This window comes from Thermobia domestica, chromosome 15 (genome assembly GCF_964235325.1).
Source record: "Thermobia domestica chromosome 15, izTheDome1.hap1.1, whole genome shotgun sequence".
NCBI classification, from domain to species: domain Eukaryota; kingdom Metazoa; phylum Arthropoda; class Insecta; order Zygentoma; family Lepismatidae; genus Thermobia; species Thermobia domestica.
The window spans coordinates 90058152-90075892 of NC_137468.1; the positions used below are offsets into that span (position 1 = coordinate 90058152).

At 34.5% G+C, this 17741-nt stretch overlaps 1 protein-coding gene across 1 annotated transcript in view; it reads right to left on the reverse strand.

Annotated features, from left to right (window-relative positions):
• Positions 1-17741, reverse strand: part of Nmt (N-myristoyl transferase) — an 89948-nt gene that overhangs the window by 61014 nt on the left and 11193 nt on the right. Inside the window, exon 2 of the mRNA XM_081739933.1 lies at positions 1110-1218. Coding sequence (XP_081596059.1) covers positions 1110-1218 — 109 coding nt within the window. The remainder of the gene's footprint in view (positions 1-1109; positions 1219-17741) is intronic.

The window sequence follows — 17741 nt, forward strand, 5'->3', positions numbered from 1 at the left end:
ACTCCAAACTTTGTGACAGTATTTATGATATAACTAGGTAGAGAACAATACCATGTATGTAATTACTATTACCGTTCTCTTGTTGTTTCCTACAGATCGTCTCCTTGAGTATATCCGTAAGACATTAAACAAATCTTTTTAAAAATACGAAATGATCTCAGTTCAGCAATCTTTCGATTGCCTTGGCGCAATTCTCCACTCTTCCCTACCCTGACCCACAATTTTTAGTTCTCTACTTTTTCTTCCCTACATCTTTTATTGCTTCATATATTTCAATCACAGTCTTCCTTTGGGCATTTTTTCCTTCTGCTTTTCTTTCATAGCTAATAGCACAATCCCTCCGTATAACACAATATGTCAAATCATCCTTTCTTTTCGAGATATTCTTCAATATACAGCCTTTCTCTTACCATTTATAATACTTTTTCATTTGGTATATTATCTATCAATTCCTCCCTCTGAAGTCCGTGTCTCACATATGTAACGACACACTCAACACATATATCACCATTTATTCAGTTCTATATCGGTATTTCCGGTTAGAAGAAGCTTTCTTTTCTTTCTATTGTCTTATTTGCCTGAGATTTTCTGGATTTTACATCTTGTTTATATCTATTATCGTTTATATTTTATTCCCTAAATAAAAGAATTCCTGCACTTCTTCCAGCGATGTTTATTAAATTAAATATTCTCATGATGAATTGACACATGGATAGACACTGTAACGGGATACAACGGCATTGTTAAAAATCTTTCTCCATAGTTATGCCCAAGACAACCCATCTGAATATTTATTTCTCCAAACTTTCATCTCTGGAATATTCTACCTTGAAAAGAACGTTCTACACATACATATGTCTTCTTTTTTACGCAATTAGTGCATGCTACCTATGACCTTACGGCTTACTGATCACTGCTTTCCACGGTAGTATCACAACTATTAAAAAGTTACATTTTGACTACGCTTAGAGTTAACGTCCAATTCGACTATCGGGATTTTTTTTTTTTTGTTTGTTTGTTTAAGAACGCACCTGCTGTCACGCATGCACCCTTATGCACAAGTGAATTGAATTAGCATCATTCACTACAGTAATAACAGCCTAGCTTACCTGAATGAAGATATTTCGTCCGGCTTGGACTTCTCCATCATCCAACGTATTCTCCAATTCACGTTCTCCAGTGTTTCCACTTTTTTTCTTCCGATGTCTCTTTTTGGAACTGTAACAATTTAAATGTGTCCCACTAATAAGTACGGTACGGAAATTTGCATTTTAAAAAATCATATAAATAAATTGAACAATCATAATAAATAATTCTAAATTCCTAATGGTTATATACCAAATAGCTAAATAATTTAGGTATCAACTTAGGAATGTATGTGTCTTCGAATTTTCATTGATGCTTATCATCTGTATGAAATGCACAATTTACTAGTTGTGCCATGTAATTTTTTTCAAGACACCTTATTCTTGATAGATATAACCCTAATCAATACGAGTATTTATTCCTTTAACATACACATCGTGTTTCCAAAAACCGGAAACCTGTCCTCGAAACACACTTGAATCCACCATTTTTCCTCACACTCATGTCAACCACAAGCAATATGCTCAATAGGAAGACTCAAAGAAAATATACAATATGGTTTACGAAAATCTGATATTCTCTCGGAGCTCGTATAACTAAATCTTTTATTTATTTATTTTTTTAAATATGGTATATTCGCCATCTTACTCCTGAGTGATTTTAGCCTTAATTGATAAGGGAAGCTTGAAAGAATGTACCTGCCATTTGCATGTAAATTTTACCCAGTGGAATTAAAAAACACAGGGTGAAATCACCCCCTTGCCTATGACAAATTTAACAGATAGGTCTCAAATCTCAAAAACCCGTACCCTATATTTCATATAAATTGGACATGTCTCATATACACTCTTGCTGGTTAAACTTCAAAATAATCCAATTCATTCATAAAAACTGGAGAATCTTTAAAGATAGAAAAATATATAAGTAAAAGGGCTTAGTACTCACCGCAGACCAAAGTATTCCTCTGAGGAGCGCCTTCGGAAATTACGATTTCTATCATCAGCTCAGTGGTTCGAAAAGCAAATTTAAACATGAAAAACAAACATGGATGGGTAAAAACAAGGCTAAAAAGGAATAAAAAATATGAAGTAAAAAACTTCTCGTCAAACAGAAGTTAACAATATCTACCAGAACTTCATATTTTTTATTTCTTTTTAACTTCGTTTTTACCCACTTTTTTTTCTTCTTCTTTCTTCATGTTTACTTTTCGAACCACTAAGCTGCTAGAAATCGTAATTTCTGAAAGCGCTTCTTAGAGAAATATTTTGACCTGCGATGAGTAAAGCTCTTATTATTATTATTTTTTTTTTCTAAATCGCTCGCAATACAGTGATATAACCTTATAAAATATTTATCGTGAGATAATTTAATTAGGTAACGGCTAATTTAATCATCTTATTCGGGTTTATTTCAGCTTCAAACGGTATGGATAAATGAGAAGCTTCACAGAAAATATACGCTACATATCATTAGAATTGCATATATTTCTACGAAAGTTAAATTGAACATAGTTTTAAAATTACAGGTGGAGGCTGAATTCTCTTTTATTCTTGACTTAGGATTATAAATAAAGTATTGGCAACATTGTCGGGAGATACGTATGCGATGCTCGTACGCAGAACGATCTGAAAATTAGCAGTTCCACCCACTGTTAAGGTACGCAGTGTCAAATGTCGGTGAAAGGCCTAGTTTTGGTGCTGCAGGTGACAAACAACTAGTGTCATGTATGGTACTCTAAAGCGTTTACGAACTTGAACAAAGTCCTCGATTAGAAGCCCAAGCAACCTAGGACAAAAATGCACGTCTATGTCACGGGTTGAAAAAAGCGTGTAGAAACGATGTGTTATCATATCGGTTGCACGATAGATCATGGTGTTCCTTTCAGGCAGGGAGGAGTAAACAGACTGGCTCCATACGCTATCTGTACGTAACAGAAGCAAATGTAGTAGGTGCATAGGTTCTTTGAAATTCATGGAGGTACCAGTAGAGCTGGATTGTCAAGATTTCCGTGGAAGCTGTGTTTAGTCGTTAAGCTGTGTGGCACATCCTGAAGGAGAAACTGATCAAAAGGAAAATCTCAGTACGCTAAGCTTATCACATCACGCAAGTGCAGTAGAAGCGTTCCTAAGTTGCGATTGACGAGACCTGTGCATGAGCATACGAGTCCAAATTAAAGCGCTAATTCACAGCAGCTACCAAACAAATTTCGTCACGGATGAAGTACGCTGACGTAGCACACACAGTAGTAGCGTCCGATCAAAAGTCATTTTTAGTCATGTAGTACCTCCAGGTAAAGCTGTCAGTCACAGTTTCCTCGAACATAGACTGCCAAATTCCAATGCGACAGATCTGGAAACTGGAAAGTTTGAGCCATTCCAGGTCAAATAAACACAATTTGAGAACAAAATTTACCTTACCATCTCAGATTGTTTTGCACAGGGGTACTATTCATATAGACTAAGAAAAATACCAAATTTCAACTTTATATATCGACCGGTATTGAAGACAGGGCTATGTAAAGTTTGGAAAAAATGCCCAAAATAGCATGTACAATGTATTTTGAAATTGGAATTGCAGCTCTCCTAATTGAGCTAGCGAGCTGGTTGTGGTGTCATTTTACAGCATTTTTATGCCCTTTCCTGTGGTATACATCACATAGGATAATACAAATTTTCTATGCCATCAAAATCAAAATTTTACTTAAAAATTTTTCAAAAAGTACATACTTTAAAATTTTGAAATTAATTCCATGAATAGATAGTATTGTTGTAAAGCATCTGGCAAAATATGAATTTGGGATGATATTGGGTTCATTGTTTAAAAAAAAAATAAAACACTATAGTTTTTATTAATACCCTGTACCTAGCTGAAAAATGCACGAATGCATTTATTTTTTTTTTTTTAACTTGTAGAAATAAATCTGAATACTTAACATGAAGAGTACAGTAATTGGTCTAAAACATCATACAGACTTCTAATCTGCTGGCTATACTTATTACCTCATACTTTAAAAACTAACTTAAAGCAAGTTAAAGTGCTGATACTTTTGAACTTTATAATAATATTAATACAAGTTTCACAATTAAAAATGTTACTGTAAATAAACGTGGTTTGTAAAAGGTATACAGATAGCACTGGTAAAACAACAGGGTTGGCTGGTTTAAACTAGGTGTTTTCTTTTTTAAGAAGTAAACAATTTGTGTAAAAAAAGCTACAAATTGTAATCACAAATGCCACGTGAATTTCATAGTGACATTTTCACATACGTCGAATCATCTGTGTTAGTTGATTCTAATTTTTGCTTGTAATTAAGGAGCCCGATGAGCCCACAAAATTTCTCCCACGTGGAAACCAAGTAGTGGTTCAGATGCCACTTCAAGTAATATGTCCAATCCTTCATAAGCTCGCTGTTACATAAGGGCGTTAAGCGTAAACAAACCAACCGAATTAAAGCAGCTTTTGCGGGTAGTCATGAGTTCATTGCCAAGCAACAACAGGGAGCCTTCCTTAACTACACAAAAGAAAATCTCAAAGAATCAGAATTTGCTCAAACAGGAAACCAAAGCTGAAGATGTTAAATATGTAGTTGTTTCCGATTGCCTGGAGCACAATACAGTTGTACAGTTGCTGTTTACACCTTTCAAAAAAAACATACCATTTCTGACATACAAATTTCAAATACTTCCAAACAAGATTTTTTAATTTTTACGACAGGTCTACCGTGCAATACAAAAATAAGGAAAACTTTTTGAACCTCTGCTTTCATGAGGCAGCTTTTAAAGTGAAACAAGGGTGGTACTTCTCGGCTATAGCACATGGAAAAGGGCCTTGCGATGGAGTAGGCGGTTCAGTAACGAGACTGGAAGCTTGTGCTAGTTTGCAAGGACCATGTGACAATCAAATTCAAACCCCAAGACAACTCTTTGAGTGGGAAGTAGAAAACATTACCAAAGTAAATTTTGCCTACTCAACCCAAGAGGAATATACTGAAGCTGAATTGTTCCTGGAAAGTAGCTTCGATCAAGCATTGACTATCAAACGAACACAACAATACGATGCATTCATTCCCAAAACTACAGATATTATTGGTGAAACACTTTTCTGATGGTTTGCAGGGTTGGGAAAAGGAAGAATCACAATCTCCGAATAAACTTCAATTAGAAGTCATATCAGGTTATGTCTATGAAGGAAATTGGTGGTTCGGATGTGTTTTACAGAAAAATGAAGAACTTGATGAAGAACATTCACCTGGCCATCTCCATCATTCTCATATCCAAGAAACGCTGATGTTCTGTGGATGTCTGTAGTGGACGTTCTGACAAAAGTGAATTCTGTAACTTCCGATGGAAGAAGTTATGTTCTCCTTGAAAGTGATTATGCCGAACATTTTTTTTTTTTTTAAATTTCAACTGATAAACATATCCTATTACTTATTGAAAAGTTTTACTATGAAATCGTCTGTACTCTTTCTTCAGATTAGTGTTCATTTTTTATTTTCACAGAAGTGTAAAACTTAGTATTCTCGTGTTATTACCCTACGTACAGAATATTCTTGAAAAACAAGTATTAGTTTTGAATTTTTTAAACAATGAACCCATTATCATTCCAAATTCATATTTTGCCAGGTGCTTTACAACAATACTATCTATTCATGGAATTAATTTCAGAATTTTAAAATATATACTTTTTGAAATTTTTTTTATTTTGATTTTGAAAATAAAAATTTGTATTAGCCTATATGATGTTGTATACCACACGAAAGAGCATAAAAAATGCTGTAAAATGACACCAAAACCAGCTCGCTAGTTCAGGAGAGCTGCAATTCCAATTTCAAAATACATTGAATATGCTAGTTGGGGCATTTTTTTCAAAACTTTACATAGCCCTATCTTTAATACCGGTCGATACATAAAGTTGAAATTTGGTATTTTTTCTTAGTATATTCAGAGAGCATTTATGTACCAAATTTCATTAAAATCTGAGATGGTGAGGTTAAATCATTGTCTTGAATTGATATGGAAAGACCCGTTTATCACGCATGAGAAGATCTCGCAACACTGATTTCACTCTGTTTACGGTGGAATTTTGAGGAAACTTGGTATCAGGACTTCCAATGAAACTGACACTAACAATTTTCAAATATTTCAAAGTTCTCTGCGCAATTAATATTCTCAACCCATCTAGATTCACAAAATTTCTTAGTAAACACACTTTGCTCCAGGGTTGGCTGGTTTAAACCAAAAAACAAAAAATGTTCGTTAAGCTGTAAATGTTCGTAAAACCTTCATGAACACAAATTTGTGGGTTATCACGTTTCACTCCTGTACATTATTCGTATTATATTCAGACCTGAATTCGCCATTCATTACTCAAAGAGATTATACTACAACAGGAACGCTTTTATAAGTTTATGATTTTTTTTTTTTTTTTTTTTTTTTTGTAATTTTATTATAATTTATTATTATTGTTATGCAATTGCAACCAAAGAAAAATGCTAAATATTGTTTCGTTTTAATAATATTTACTATTGATAAAATACATCGAAATGCCGTACATTTTTTGGGAAGTCATATAAACCACACAAGAGGCATTTATTGAAATCAGAGGTATCTTTGGTATCTATTTATGTATAAATGGGTCAGAGCCAAAGTGAACTCAAATAATTCCTATCTTTATATACTTTTCCTACTGATATGCAAATTAAATCCTTGTATTTATTTAACTTGGATTAATAAAAGTCGTAGTGAACTAACTTGGCCTAAATTAGTTATTCTGTACTCCGCAATACTTTAAAATTGTCCATATGTAATTCTGAATAATGGTTTCACTTGTGCAATTGTTTATCTTTTTGTCCTTCTGAAATGACTCTTGACAATTATATTAACAATTATGTAAAGATCAGTACAACGTATTTTTATCAAGAGTCCTTCGTGAGTGAGTCGGCAGACTCATCGCATTTGTGGCCAATTAATCCCGGTTTCGAGTTCAAATGGAGAACAATTTCTCTCGGATGTAAGCCGAAAAGCGGTTTGGATTCCGTTTTAAGCTTATGTGACCCCTTCCAGCTTAACCCGGTTGTTGCATAAAAACACCAAGGCGAAACAAACTTATTTCTATCCATATGTGATATAAGTACATAGAGCAAATTATTTAAACCAAAAAAAAAAAAAAAAAACCCTGGTTTAAACAAAAAAAACGGGCTTTTTGGTTTTCCCAATAAAAACCACGGTTTTTTCCATCCCTGGTTTTTCTCTGAATTCCCACTGTTATTCCGAAATTAGACAAACGTTCCTCTTAGGACAGGTGATTCACTAATAAGTAATCCTTCTTAAAAGGGCACAATATAGCATACACAGATCACAGTATCATATCTGAAAAAGTTTATTTTCACTTCGATATTGCAATTTGTACTGCGGTCAAAAACTTCCAACCAGGGTTGGCTGGTTTAAACAAAAATGCTTTAAATCGTGTGAACTTAATGGTGACGTTTCCACATACCAAACCATCCGCATTACGTTTATCTACTTTTCACCTTTTAATCAAGGGGTTCCGTGTTCAATTCTCGGTCGAACCACAACCCATCTTTCAAGTATAAACCAAGTAGCGATTTGAGGTGTCCCTTTAACCGAAAGTCTTCTCCGTGATAACCTTGGTATTTCATAAGGATGTTCAGCCTAAACATACTAAATGAAACCAAATTATATATTTCTACTTGAATGAATGCCTGTTGTTTTATAAAGAACCCAATGTTGCTTAAACATATTGATAGAAATTGGCAAAATTTATCAACTGCCTACGTAGCTTCCAACATCAGCTTGGATTTGACTTTGTTTTAATTTTATTGTATGATATCTACATACCAAATTTGTATTTTAATACCTCAGTTTTAGCGTAGTGATTATGACATGTTAACCTTAAAATTTTACACACAAATACATTTAAAGTAATAACAGGATTTTCCCAATGGCTAAGGCGGGAGTTTCCCGATTTATATATAATTCTACTTGTGTAACTGTATCTTTTTGTCCTTTTAAAATGACTCTTGACAATTATATTAACAAGTACGCCTATGTAAAGATCAGTAGAACGTATTTTTATCAGGAGTCCTTCGTGAGTGAGTCGGCAGACGTATCGCATTTGTGACCAATTAGTCCCGGTTTCGTGTCCAAATGGACAATTTCTCTTGGATGTAAGTCGAGAAGCGGTTTGGATTCCGCTTTAAGCTTATGTGACCCCTTCCAGCATAACCTTGTTGTTGCATAATAACACCAAGGCGAAACAAATTTCTGGCCATATCTAATATAAATACATAGAGTAAATTATTTAAACAAAAAAAAACTGATTTAAACAAAAAAAAAAAAGGGTTTAAACAAAAAAAACTGTTTTTTTTTGTTTTTTCAATAAAAACCATGGTTTTTGCCAACCCTGCTTCCAACTGACATTGTGGTCCATTCATGATTATTTGGAGTAATTTGGTTATATCAAAATCCTATGAAAATGCTTCTTTAAATTCCAAGAGCACATCAATTGCAGTTCCTATGTACATATAATTACCTAAAAATAAAACTAACCATTAATTACCTAAAAACAAAATACACAATATTTCACTGGACATTCTAAACTTCACTTATAGAAAATTATATTTTTTAAATCAAACTGAAGGAAAATCAGTAACTAAACTTACTACAAGTAGGAAAGTTTTGCTGTCTTCAGAAAACATATAGGGACAAGTTACATTTAAGCATTAAACATAAGCATGTTACATGTTTCCACATTTTCCTCCTTCATTGTTGTATGTTTGTCACTTATCACTAGTCCATTCTACTGGCTAGCTAATTAAAACTGCTCCTCCCCATCCAGCTACGATGGTGATAGCTAAAGCGCAACATGTTCTCTATAGCCGTGCCCGAATCACCCAAAATGCACAGTTCATGCCACGTTCTACCGTTCCGTCAGCGGAAAACTGGCGTTTTTAAATTAATGGAACCGTGTTTTTAAAATTTCGCGCAAAACTGCCAATTTTGCGTTTTATCGCGCATTGCGAAAAACTCGTGCAAATACATATATATATATATATATATATATATATATATATATATATATATATATATATATATATATATGGGTGATTCCACGAAAAAGGGAAATTTTCTGTCACGGGCATTTCTTCAAACTACTACTAGAAAGAATCACCTCATTTTTATTTTGTTTGGTAGTAACAGTCACAAAGTAGGTATGCCATGTATAACAGTTTGCAAATATAACACGAAACATAAGTAAAAAAATAATTATTACCCAATTTCTCAACACCGTGGGCTGTCACAGACTACAGTTGACTGATTTTAATCAATAAATTACAACTGAAGTCGCAAATCAAACATCATTTAATGGTAATTAAATGGAAGAGAACACTTCAATGTTTCGGTTTTGTGGAAAGTAAACCTTCATAACGATTATTTTCGAAAGCTTGACTATGCTTCGTTTCTGTCACCTCTATTTCGTCTCAACTCCATGGCAATAGAAAAAATTATCATTGCTCTCAACAGATAGCATGGTCGTCCACATTGGCAACACCCACAAGAAGACAAGGCAGACATGTTTGACTGAAGAATAGAAAAAGTTGTGTGCATGTGTTAAAAGCTATAGGAAAAATATTTTTGTGTGTGGAAAGCAGGTGCGTATATTAATTGATTCTCAACACCATGGTATTTATTACTGAATGTATTTGTATGGTATATACCTTCTTTCACTTGAGGAACCTACGCCTTAACTTAGAAAATTCGTACACAATTACTCACATGTACTGGTTAAAAAGTGTGCCAGTAAAAATAAATTATATTCGATTTTCTCAACTCCATGGTTCTCAACTCCATGTCCATCTGAAAACTAAGGAATCCACGGTGTTGAGACAAATTCACGGAGTTGATAATCCTATAGTGTTTGTTATGCTCATGCTCTTCCAAATATTTGTTCTTTCAATATATTGATAGAAATAAAGCTCTTTATGGTCTAGTGACTAGTATGCTCGCCTTTCGTGCGTGGTTCTGGGTTTGTTTCCCGGTGGAAGCTCAAAAATTAATGGTGTTTACTTCGCACAGTGAGGCAATTGAAAAACTCACTTGAGTAGAGATGTACTGAAACCTGATCGCGCAGACCATTGCAACGGTCGTAGGAGCCGACACGCTGACCACGTGTCATTCACACTCAAAGGCCGGCTGGTGGGTCCTAGCCCATTTAAGGAGCGTTTCGCGGAAGTTCAGATTTGGGGCTGTCAGGTAGCCGGAGGTAAAACTTCAGTCAAGTCAAGATGGATGGTATCTGTTTTTAACCTATTGACGTCTGAATCTTATGATCAACTAATTGTTTTCTTTTCAGGGATTGTCGAAGAGTCTGAGGGCAATATACGGACAGTCAATTTTATGACGCGGATCGGAAGGAATTTCTCCTGACCTAAACCTGACGTTTAAAAAGCGTTGGCAGTTGTCATTCTGTGTAGACTAGAACAGCCCTTCCCTGTTTCCTCAAGACATTTCCTTCATTGGAGTGGAATATTTAACAAAGAACATCGAATTATCCAAAGAAAACAGAAATGATGAGTGCCTTACACTGTCATTTAGTGTGCATTATACAGGGCGTTTCAAAACAATACCGACAACGTTTGGGAGGTGATTCCTAACAACAAGATAAGATAAAAAGTATAGACTAATCTGGGTGCACAAATGCTTCTTTCGTAGTTATAGGCTGCCGAAAACATGAAACAAAAATGAACTTTAAAGGTCCATAGCATAAATCTATGGGATCTACCGTAGTCGGGTCAGACTTCACTTAGGAATTAGTATGTGCGCTATCCAAATATCCATGTTTCAGAATCTTGCGGTACTTCCACAACAACTTTTATAGAAGTAGTTGGTGAGTACTTCAAATTATACGCCCTTAGCCAAACTCCATGTATAAAAATTACTTCGTGAGTACCTCAGGATTCTGAAACATATTTTTGGATAGTGCACATATTAGTTCCTAAGTGAAGTCGTGACCCGACTACGGCAGGTCTCATAGTTTTCGAGCTATGGACCTTTAAAGTTCTTTTTTTTTTTATGTTTTCGGCAGCCTATACCTCCGAAAGGAAGCATTTGTGCACTCAGTTGTCTATACTTTTCGTCTTATCTTAGTGTCAGGAATCAGCTCCCAAACGATGTGTGTATTGTTTTGAAACACCTTGTATATATACCAAATATACGGTACAAATACACTTACCAAATGTTGAAAAAGTATTGCACTTTCGACGTGTTGACTTGATCACACAGAGAAGACAGACGGTTTACATAAGCTCAGAATACAAATGAAGTAGACAATAGACAGGTTTAATGACTACTTCGTCTGTTTCGTAAGCTTATGTGAAAAGTTTTTCCTCTCCATATGATAGTCAACATATTGAAAGCGCAATAATTTTTCAATATTCGATAAGTGTATGTGTATTTCTTTTTTTCTTATTTACGTCACATATTCATATATATATATATATATATATATATATATATATATATATATATATATATATATACTCAATTTTGGAACCTTCATTAGATATATTTTCATATGTTTGCAGTATTTTCTGGAGTATTTTTGTATAACAAATTACGTGTCATCTAGTTTGTTAAAATTTTATTCAACATAAGGAGAATAATTCTAACTTACAAAAACTATAGGAAAATTATTTCAATTTTTATGTAAATTATAAGCTTAATCACTTATAAACCAAAAACTTATCACCCAGATGTATCACGTTTCTCAACTCCACAGCAATTTTCAACTCCGTGTTAACTAATCTCAACTCCGTGACCTATGGTCTCAACTCCGTGGGTGCTGAAAAGTTTATTGTTTTTTATTTACTACACCAATAACGATTCAGCTCTGCTGAACACCTAATTAACATGTACTTAGTAGTAGTAAGTGCATGTGATATTTTTATTGAAATAGGCGACCATCAACGGAACAAAAATTTTCCAAGTGAAAATTTCTCTTTTTCGTGGAATCATATATATATATATATATATATATATATATATATATATATATATATATATATATAACACAGAACTGAAGTACCTTTCCGTAACTTTATCCCAAAATCGTACATGCAGGCCCATTTAGTGTTTTCCAGCAATTCTCGTCACACGCAACAACAAAACATTCACACTTTTCCAAGTTTTTGCAAGTTTTTCTACGGATAAATGCAGTAATGCCATAACAAATGGTATAGCTACATTTAACAGATTCAAACTGAAACTTCTTTGCTATTATACAGATTGAAAACATGGATTGAAAAAGGCATCAGATCTACATGAATTGTAATTACCTTAGCAGTTAATGAGTTTAAAACGCCACATAATTTTAACAGTTGTAACTTCCTTCGATAATTTATACTTCTGCAGATTTACAGTAGTTTCATTGTCACTAAGAGCAGCGCTGAACGCTGGATATTTCAGAAGACTGTACAAAATGTTTCTGTATCGCATGGGTGAACGTTGAAAGCAGACAACAATGCTGACTGATTAGTACTATTACTAATTGTTTCAGTAATACTTTGATTTAAAAAGATTAGATATAGAAGTCTGCTTCTCAAAATATATCTTAAACTTACAAACATGTATTGAACCTGTAGAGTGACTTTTGAATCCGCCCTGTTACTGAAAGAAAATTCCTTTTTAACACAATATCTCCTACTTTACTAGGATATTCTTAACTAGTGTTAATCATTTTGCCCATTCAGGGTTTAAGGCCAGTTTGCATAAAGCATGGTTAAAAGTAGCTTTCTTAGATATCTGAAATATCTGTTAATACAAAGTTAATTTTAACAACTTCTTCACTAGCTCCTCTGAATCCGGGTAGGATGCTATCACATTTGGTCACTAAAAAACCATATGTTACTTTCTAAAAAAAAATAAAAATAAAAAAAAATAAAATAATAATAATAATAATTAATAATAATTATATGTTAACTCTTTCATTGCACGATATAGTAAGACTATCCATAGCTTTGGATTGATTATTTTAACAAAAGAAACACTGACCAAAGCTTAAAACCCACTTTATTTTAAATTATAATTCGTAACGGTTTCGGATATCTAACATATCCTTCTTCAGACAATATCGACAGACAGATTGTCGATAGTGTCTGAAGAAGGATATGTTAGATATCCGAAACCGTTACAAATTATAATTTAAAATAAAGTGGGTTTTAAGCTTTGGTCAATGATTCTTCAAGATATAATATACTGAAACTTCGGGTCCGGAAAAAGAAAAAAAAAACAAAAATTATCGAAAGAAAAACCTAACAAAAGTGTGTGTTACGGCACACCGAAGTATGTTCTATCTTCAGTTTGCCTCATTGGGATTTCGCGTTTGAATTATCGGCTCACCCAAACAAATAAGCAAAACAGAGAAATATTTCATTTCCTAAGGAAAGATCCCTAATTTCCACAGACTTATTCATGGATTTCGTTTTTTCTGATTTCCGGCTTTGTAAAAATCCTGTACAGGAACGGAAATTTAATAGTTGATTACAGGAGTAATAAAAAAGGCAAAAAAGGTTTATATAAAAAAAAACCTTAAAAAAGAATCGTTTTTTTTTTTTTTTTTTGCATCGCCAGTTGTATACAAAGCACATTATTAAATTGATAATTCCTTTCACAAATGTGATATGTTAACTTGTATATTTTTATAAACATAGCGAAGCTTGAAAACATTAACAACGAAAATTTAACTGTAGAAAGTGTTACAAATTAAACTGTTCTACTTCAATTACTTTCAAAAGTTGTTTATGTTGCAATAGGCAATGGTTTCAACTATTTAACCATGCCAAGTCACTGACGTGTAGATGAAGCTTTATATAACGACTGTTCAAAATATTTTTCTATTATACGAAACACGCTTACGTAAAGTGAAAAAATTTAAGGTGCAAAAGAGATTGCAAGGTCAATAGATTACACTGTTCAACAACGAAAATGTAAATTGAACAAAATCAGCTAATTCTTATTGATTTTGTGGTGCTGATCACGAATTTGAAAGTTATTTTCGAATATTAGCTCTACTTTTCGTTTTACAGGCATATCTAAAAATAACGCTTTAAAAATAAATATATTCGCTTCGTTTGGGGTAAAATGTTACACTGATCCGGCAACACTGTAGAAACTATATGAACGCTTGGTTTCATTGTGTTCCTTATCTCAGTAGTGTTCTGCTATTGTTAGAAAAGACAGGTTTAGTGCAGTTATCAGCGTTTTGGGTGTAACGTTTGTGTAGTGCAGGACATAAAAATACAACTACAAGTACGCAAAAATACTGGTATTTCGAATGTATATTTTTAAATAGTTGTCGGAACTATTTCAAGTGACATTTTGAGGATTTCAATAAACAAAAATGCCGCGAAATTGTGTAAACAGTGTGGATAGCTTCTGCTACGTGTGTGGGGAAGTGACATTTTCCTCACAAAAGCAGACTATAACACCACTAATAAGAAAAGCCTATCAATATTACTTTGGTTGTAAAATTGGAGGCCAAGATAAATCTTGGGCACCCCACACTGTGTGTTACACTTGTGCCAGCAATCTAAGAAATTGGATTAATGGGAAGGGGCGCTCAATGCCTTTTGAAGTGCCCATGATTTGGAGGGAGCCAAGCGACTACATCAGAGACTGTTATTTTTGTATGGTTCCTTCCGTCAAGAAGGGAATTTCCACGAAGAAGAAGCGGGCCTTCATCTATCCTAACATTCCTTCTGCAATGAGCCCTGTTCCACATGGAGAAGGACTACCTGTTCCTGACCCACCTAAAGAATACTATCTTTTTTCTGATGATGATCAAGAAGTTGAAGCTCCTGAATCAAGTATTTCGAAGGACCCTACGTTTGTTGTATAAGAACCTCCATGTGAACCACATAGACTTACTCAAGAGGAACTAACAAGTAGACCTCACCACTTCGCCGTTGCGTTAGCAAAAGGAAACAACTACTGTCCTAGAGTAGGGTTGAATATAAGATATTGACAAAAATTATAGCTGCTAATGAGCACTAGAAATATGGGAAAACGAAATAGAAACATGAATGTGGGAAAGCCATCTATAATATAATTTGTTAGTTGCAACACCGATATTTTTTCGAAATAGATAGAGGAACAATAGTTATGACTTTAACTATGTAAATCGAGTTAGGAGGGATGTTTTTATGGCATTCCAGATCATGACCGCCATCTTGAAATCCGCCATATTGGATTGACGTCAATTTTTTCAAACGGAAAGATGGTCATGTGAGGTATCAAACAACAATGATTTTTTCCACCCAATCTCATACACTAATTAGTTTGTCCATATCTAGAACGGTTTACGACTTACAGTTCTTTCAATGTTGAAAAGTTCGTTGTTTGTAGCAGATAACAGATAACTACAGTGACAATGAACATAGCTCCAGAGACAGCATTCTTACAGAACAAAATTACGGCAATGCAAGAAATGAAAGTCCTCAGCATTCATAAAGTGGTTCTGACCTCGCCACTTCGTGTGTGCGTTTGTAGATTCAAACTGAAACTATAAGCAGTTGGGGCAGCACGATGAAGAGAATAGCAATATTGGTTGCCAATGGCATTCCTGGTCGTAGCAGCTACGGTATAAGGTAGAAGCTTACGTGCATCGTGTACCATTCTACAACGCCAAGCTCTTTGTAAGGAGACAAGTGCAGGAAATATATTATTCTCACTGTGAGTTCTACCCGTGAATTTGGAAGTGTTTGAGAAATAGTTACTTCGTTTATTGCATTAAGCCTGTAATTCTCTGAGGTGCGTGCGTGTGTGTGTGTTAGGGAGAGTGTGTGCAGGCAACAATTCTAGATTAAAAAACGACACACCATGGCGTTAAATAAGGCAAACATTGCTATGTACCTCCTGCACCAGTACAGACATTACGGTTCAAGCACAATGAAACAAATATATCAGAACAGGAAAGAGTAATCGCAGATGACATAATTAGATTCCTAGCGGATGAAGAAGTGGAATTTGAAATGGAATACACTCTGGATATTCTAGAGGAGGCACATCTTGAGATAAACAATCAAGAAGCTAGTGTGGAAGCGGAATGATATGTGAATTGCTATTGGTCGAATACAGGGAGCAGGAATTCACTTATGCTGGATACCTGAGAATTATTTAATAATGAAGAGGTGCGGAGTAAAATAGCTCCACCTGGGAAATCAGTGGAAGTGTGACAAATTCCAAAAGGTACTACCGGCATATTTCAACCTTTCAACGTATTTTTTTTTTAAAACAATACAAAACATTCGCATACTATATGTGATTATGCAATAAAGGACGAACATTTCCATTCAAAACTGCATGACAGAGATACTATTGTCACTCTGCATTCCCTTGTGTACAATCAATTTTAGTCTCCTCGCTTCACAGGAATGATTCAATAAGCATTTTGTAAATCAGTATAAATGAGCCGATCGAATGGTTCGAAGTGCCGAAGAAGCACGCTTTCAATATTTCCGGCATTAACTTTTGTGATATTTATGACGCTTCATTTTATATTTGGTGCTCATGGTACTCTGCAAAATTCTGTTTTGACCGTTTTATGAATGCTGAGGACTTGCATTTCTTGCATTGCCGTAATTTTGTCCAGTAAGAATGCTATCTCTGGAGCTATATTCATTGTCACTATAGTTAACTGTTATCTGCTACAAACAACGATTTTTTCAACATTGAAAGAACTGTAAGTCGTAAACCGTTCTAGATATGGACAAACTAATTAATGTATGAGATTGGGTGGAAAAAATCATTGTTGTTTGATATCTCACATGGCCCTCTTTCCATTTAAAAAAATTGACGTCAATCCAATATGGCGGATTTCAAGATGGCGGTCATGATCTGGAATGCCATAAAAACATTCCTCCTAACTCGATTTACACAGTTAAAGTCATAACTATTGTTCCTCTATCTATTTCAAAAAAATATCGGTCTTGCAACTATCAAATTATATTATAGATGGCTTTCCCACATTCATGTTTCTATTTCGTTTTCCCATATTTCTAGTGCTCATTAGCAGCTAAAATTTTTCTCAATATCTTATATTCAACCCTACTCTAGGACAGTAGTTGTTTCCTTTTGCTAACGCAACGGCGAAGTGGTGAGGTCTACTTGTAAGTGATCTAATCAGAGACTTGGACCTCTCGAAAAGCAAAGCCGAAATTTTAGCGCCACGCTTCATGCAATGGAATTTATTGGAGGAAAAAGTAAATATTTCAGTGTATCGGAATAGGGAGAAGATGTTCACTTTATTTTTTACTATGGAAGACACACTTGTGGCATGTACAGATGTAAATGGTCTCATGAGGGCACTTAAAATTAATTACGAACCTACGGAGTGGAGGCTCTTTATAGATTCGTCCAAGGTGAGTTTAAAGGCAGTGCTTTTACATATTGGAAATGAACTTCCTTCAATTCCTGTAGGTTACGCAGTTCATATGAAGGAATCTTATGAAAACTTGAAATGTTTACTTCAAGCCATTAAATATTACGATTTTCAGTGGCTCATTTGTGGTGACCTTAAAGTAATAGCACTGTTGCTAGGTATGCAGTTAGGGTATACAAAGTATTGTTGCTTTATAT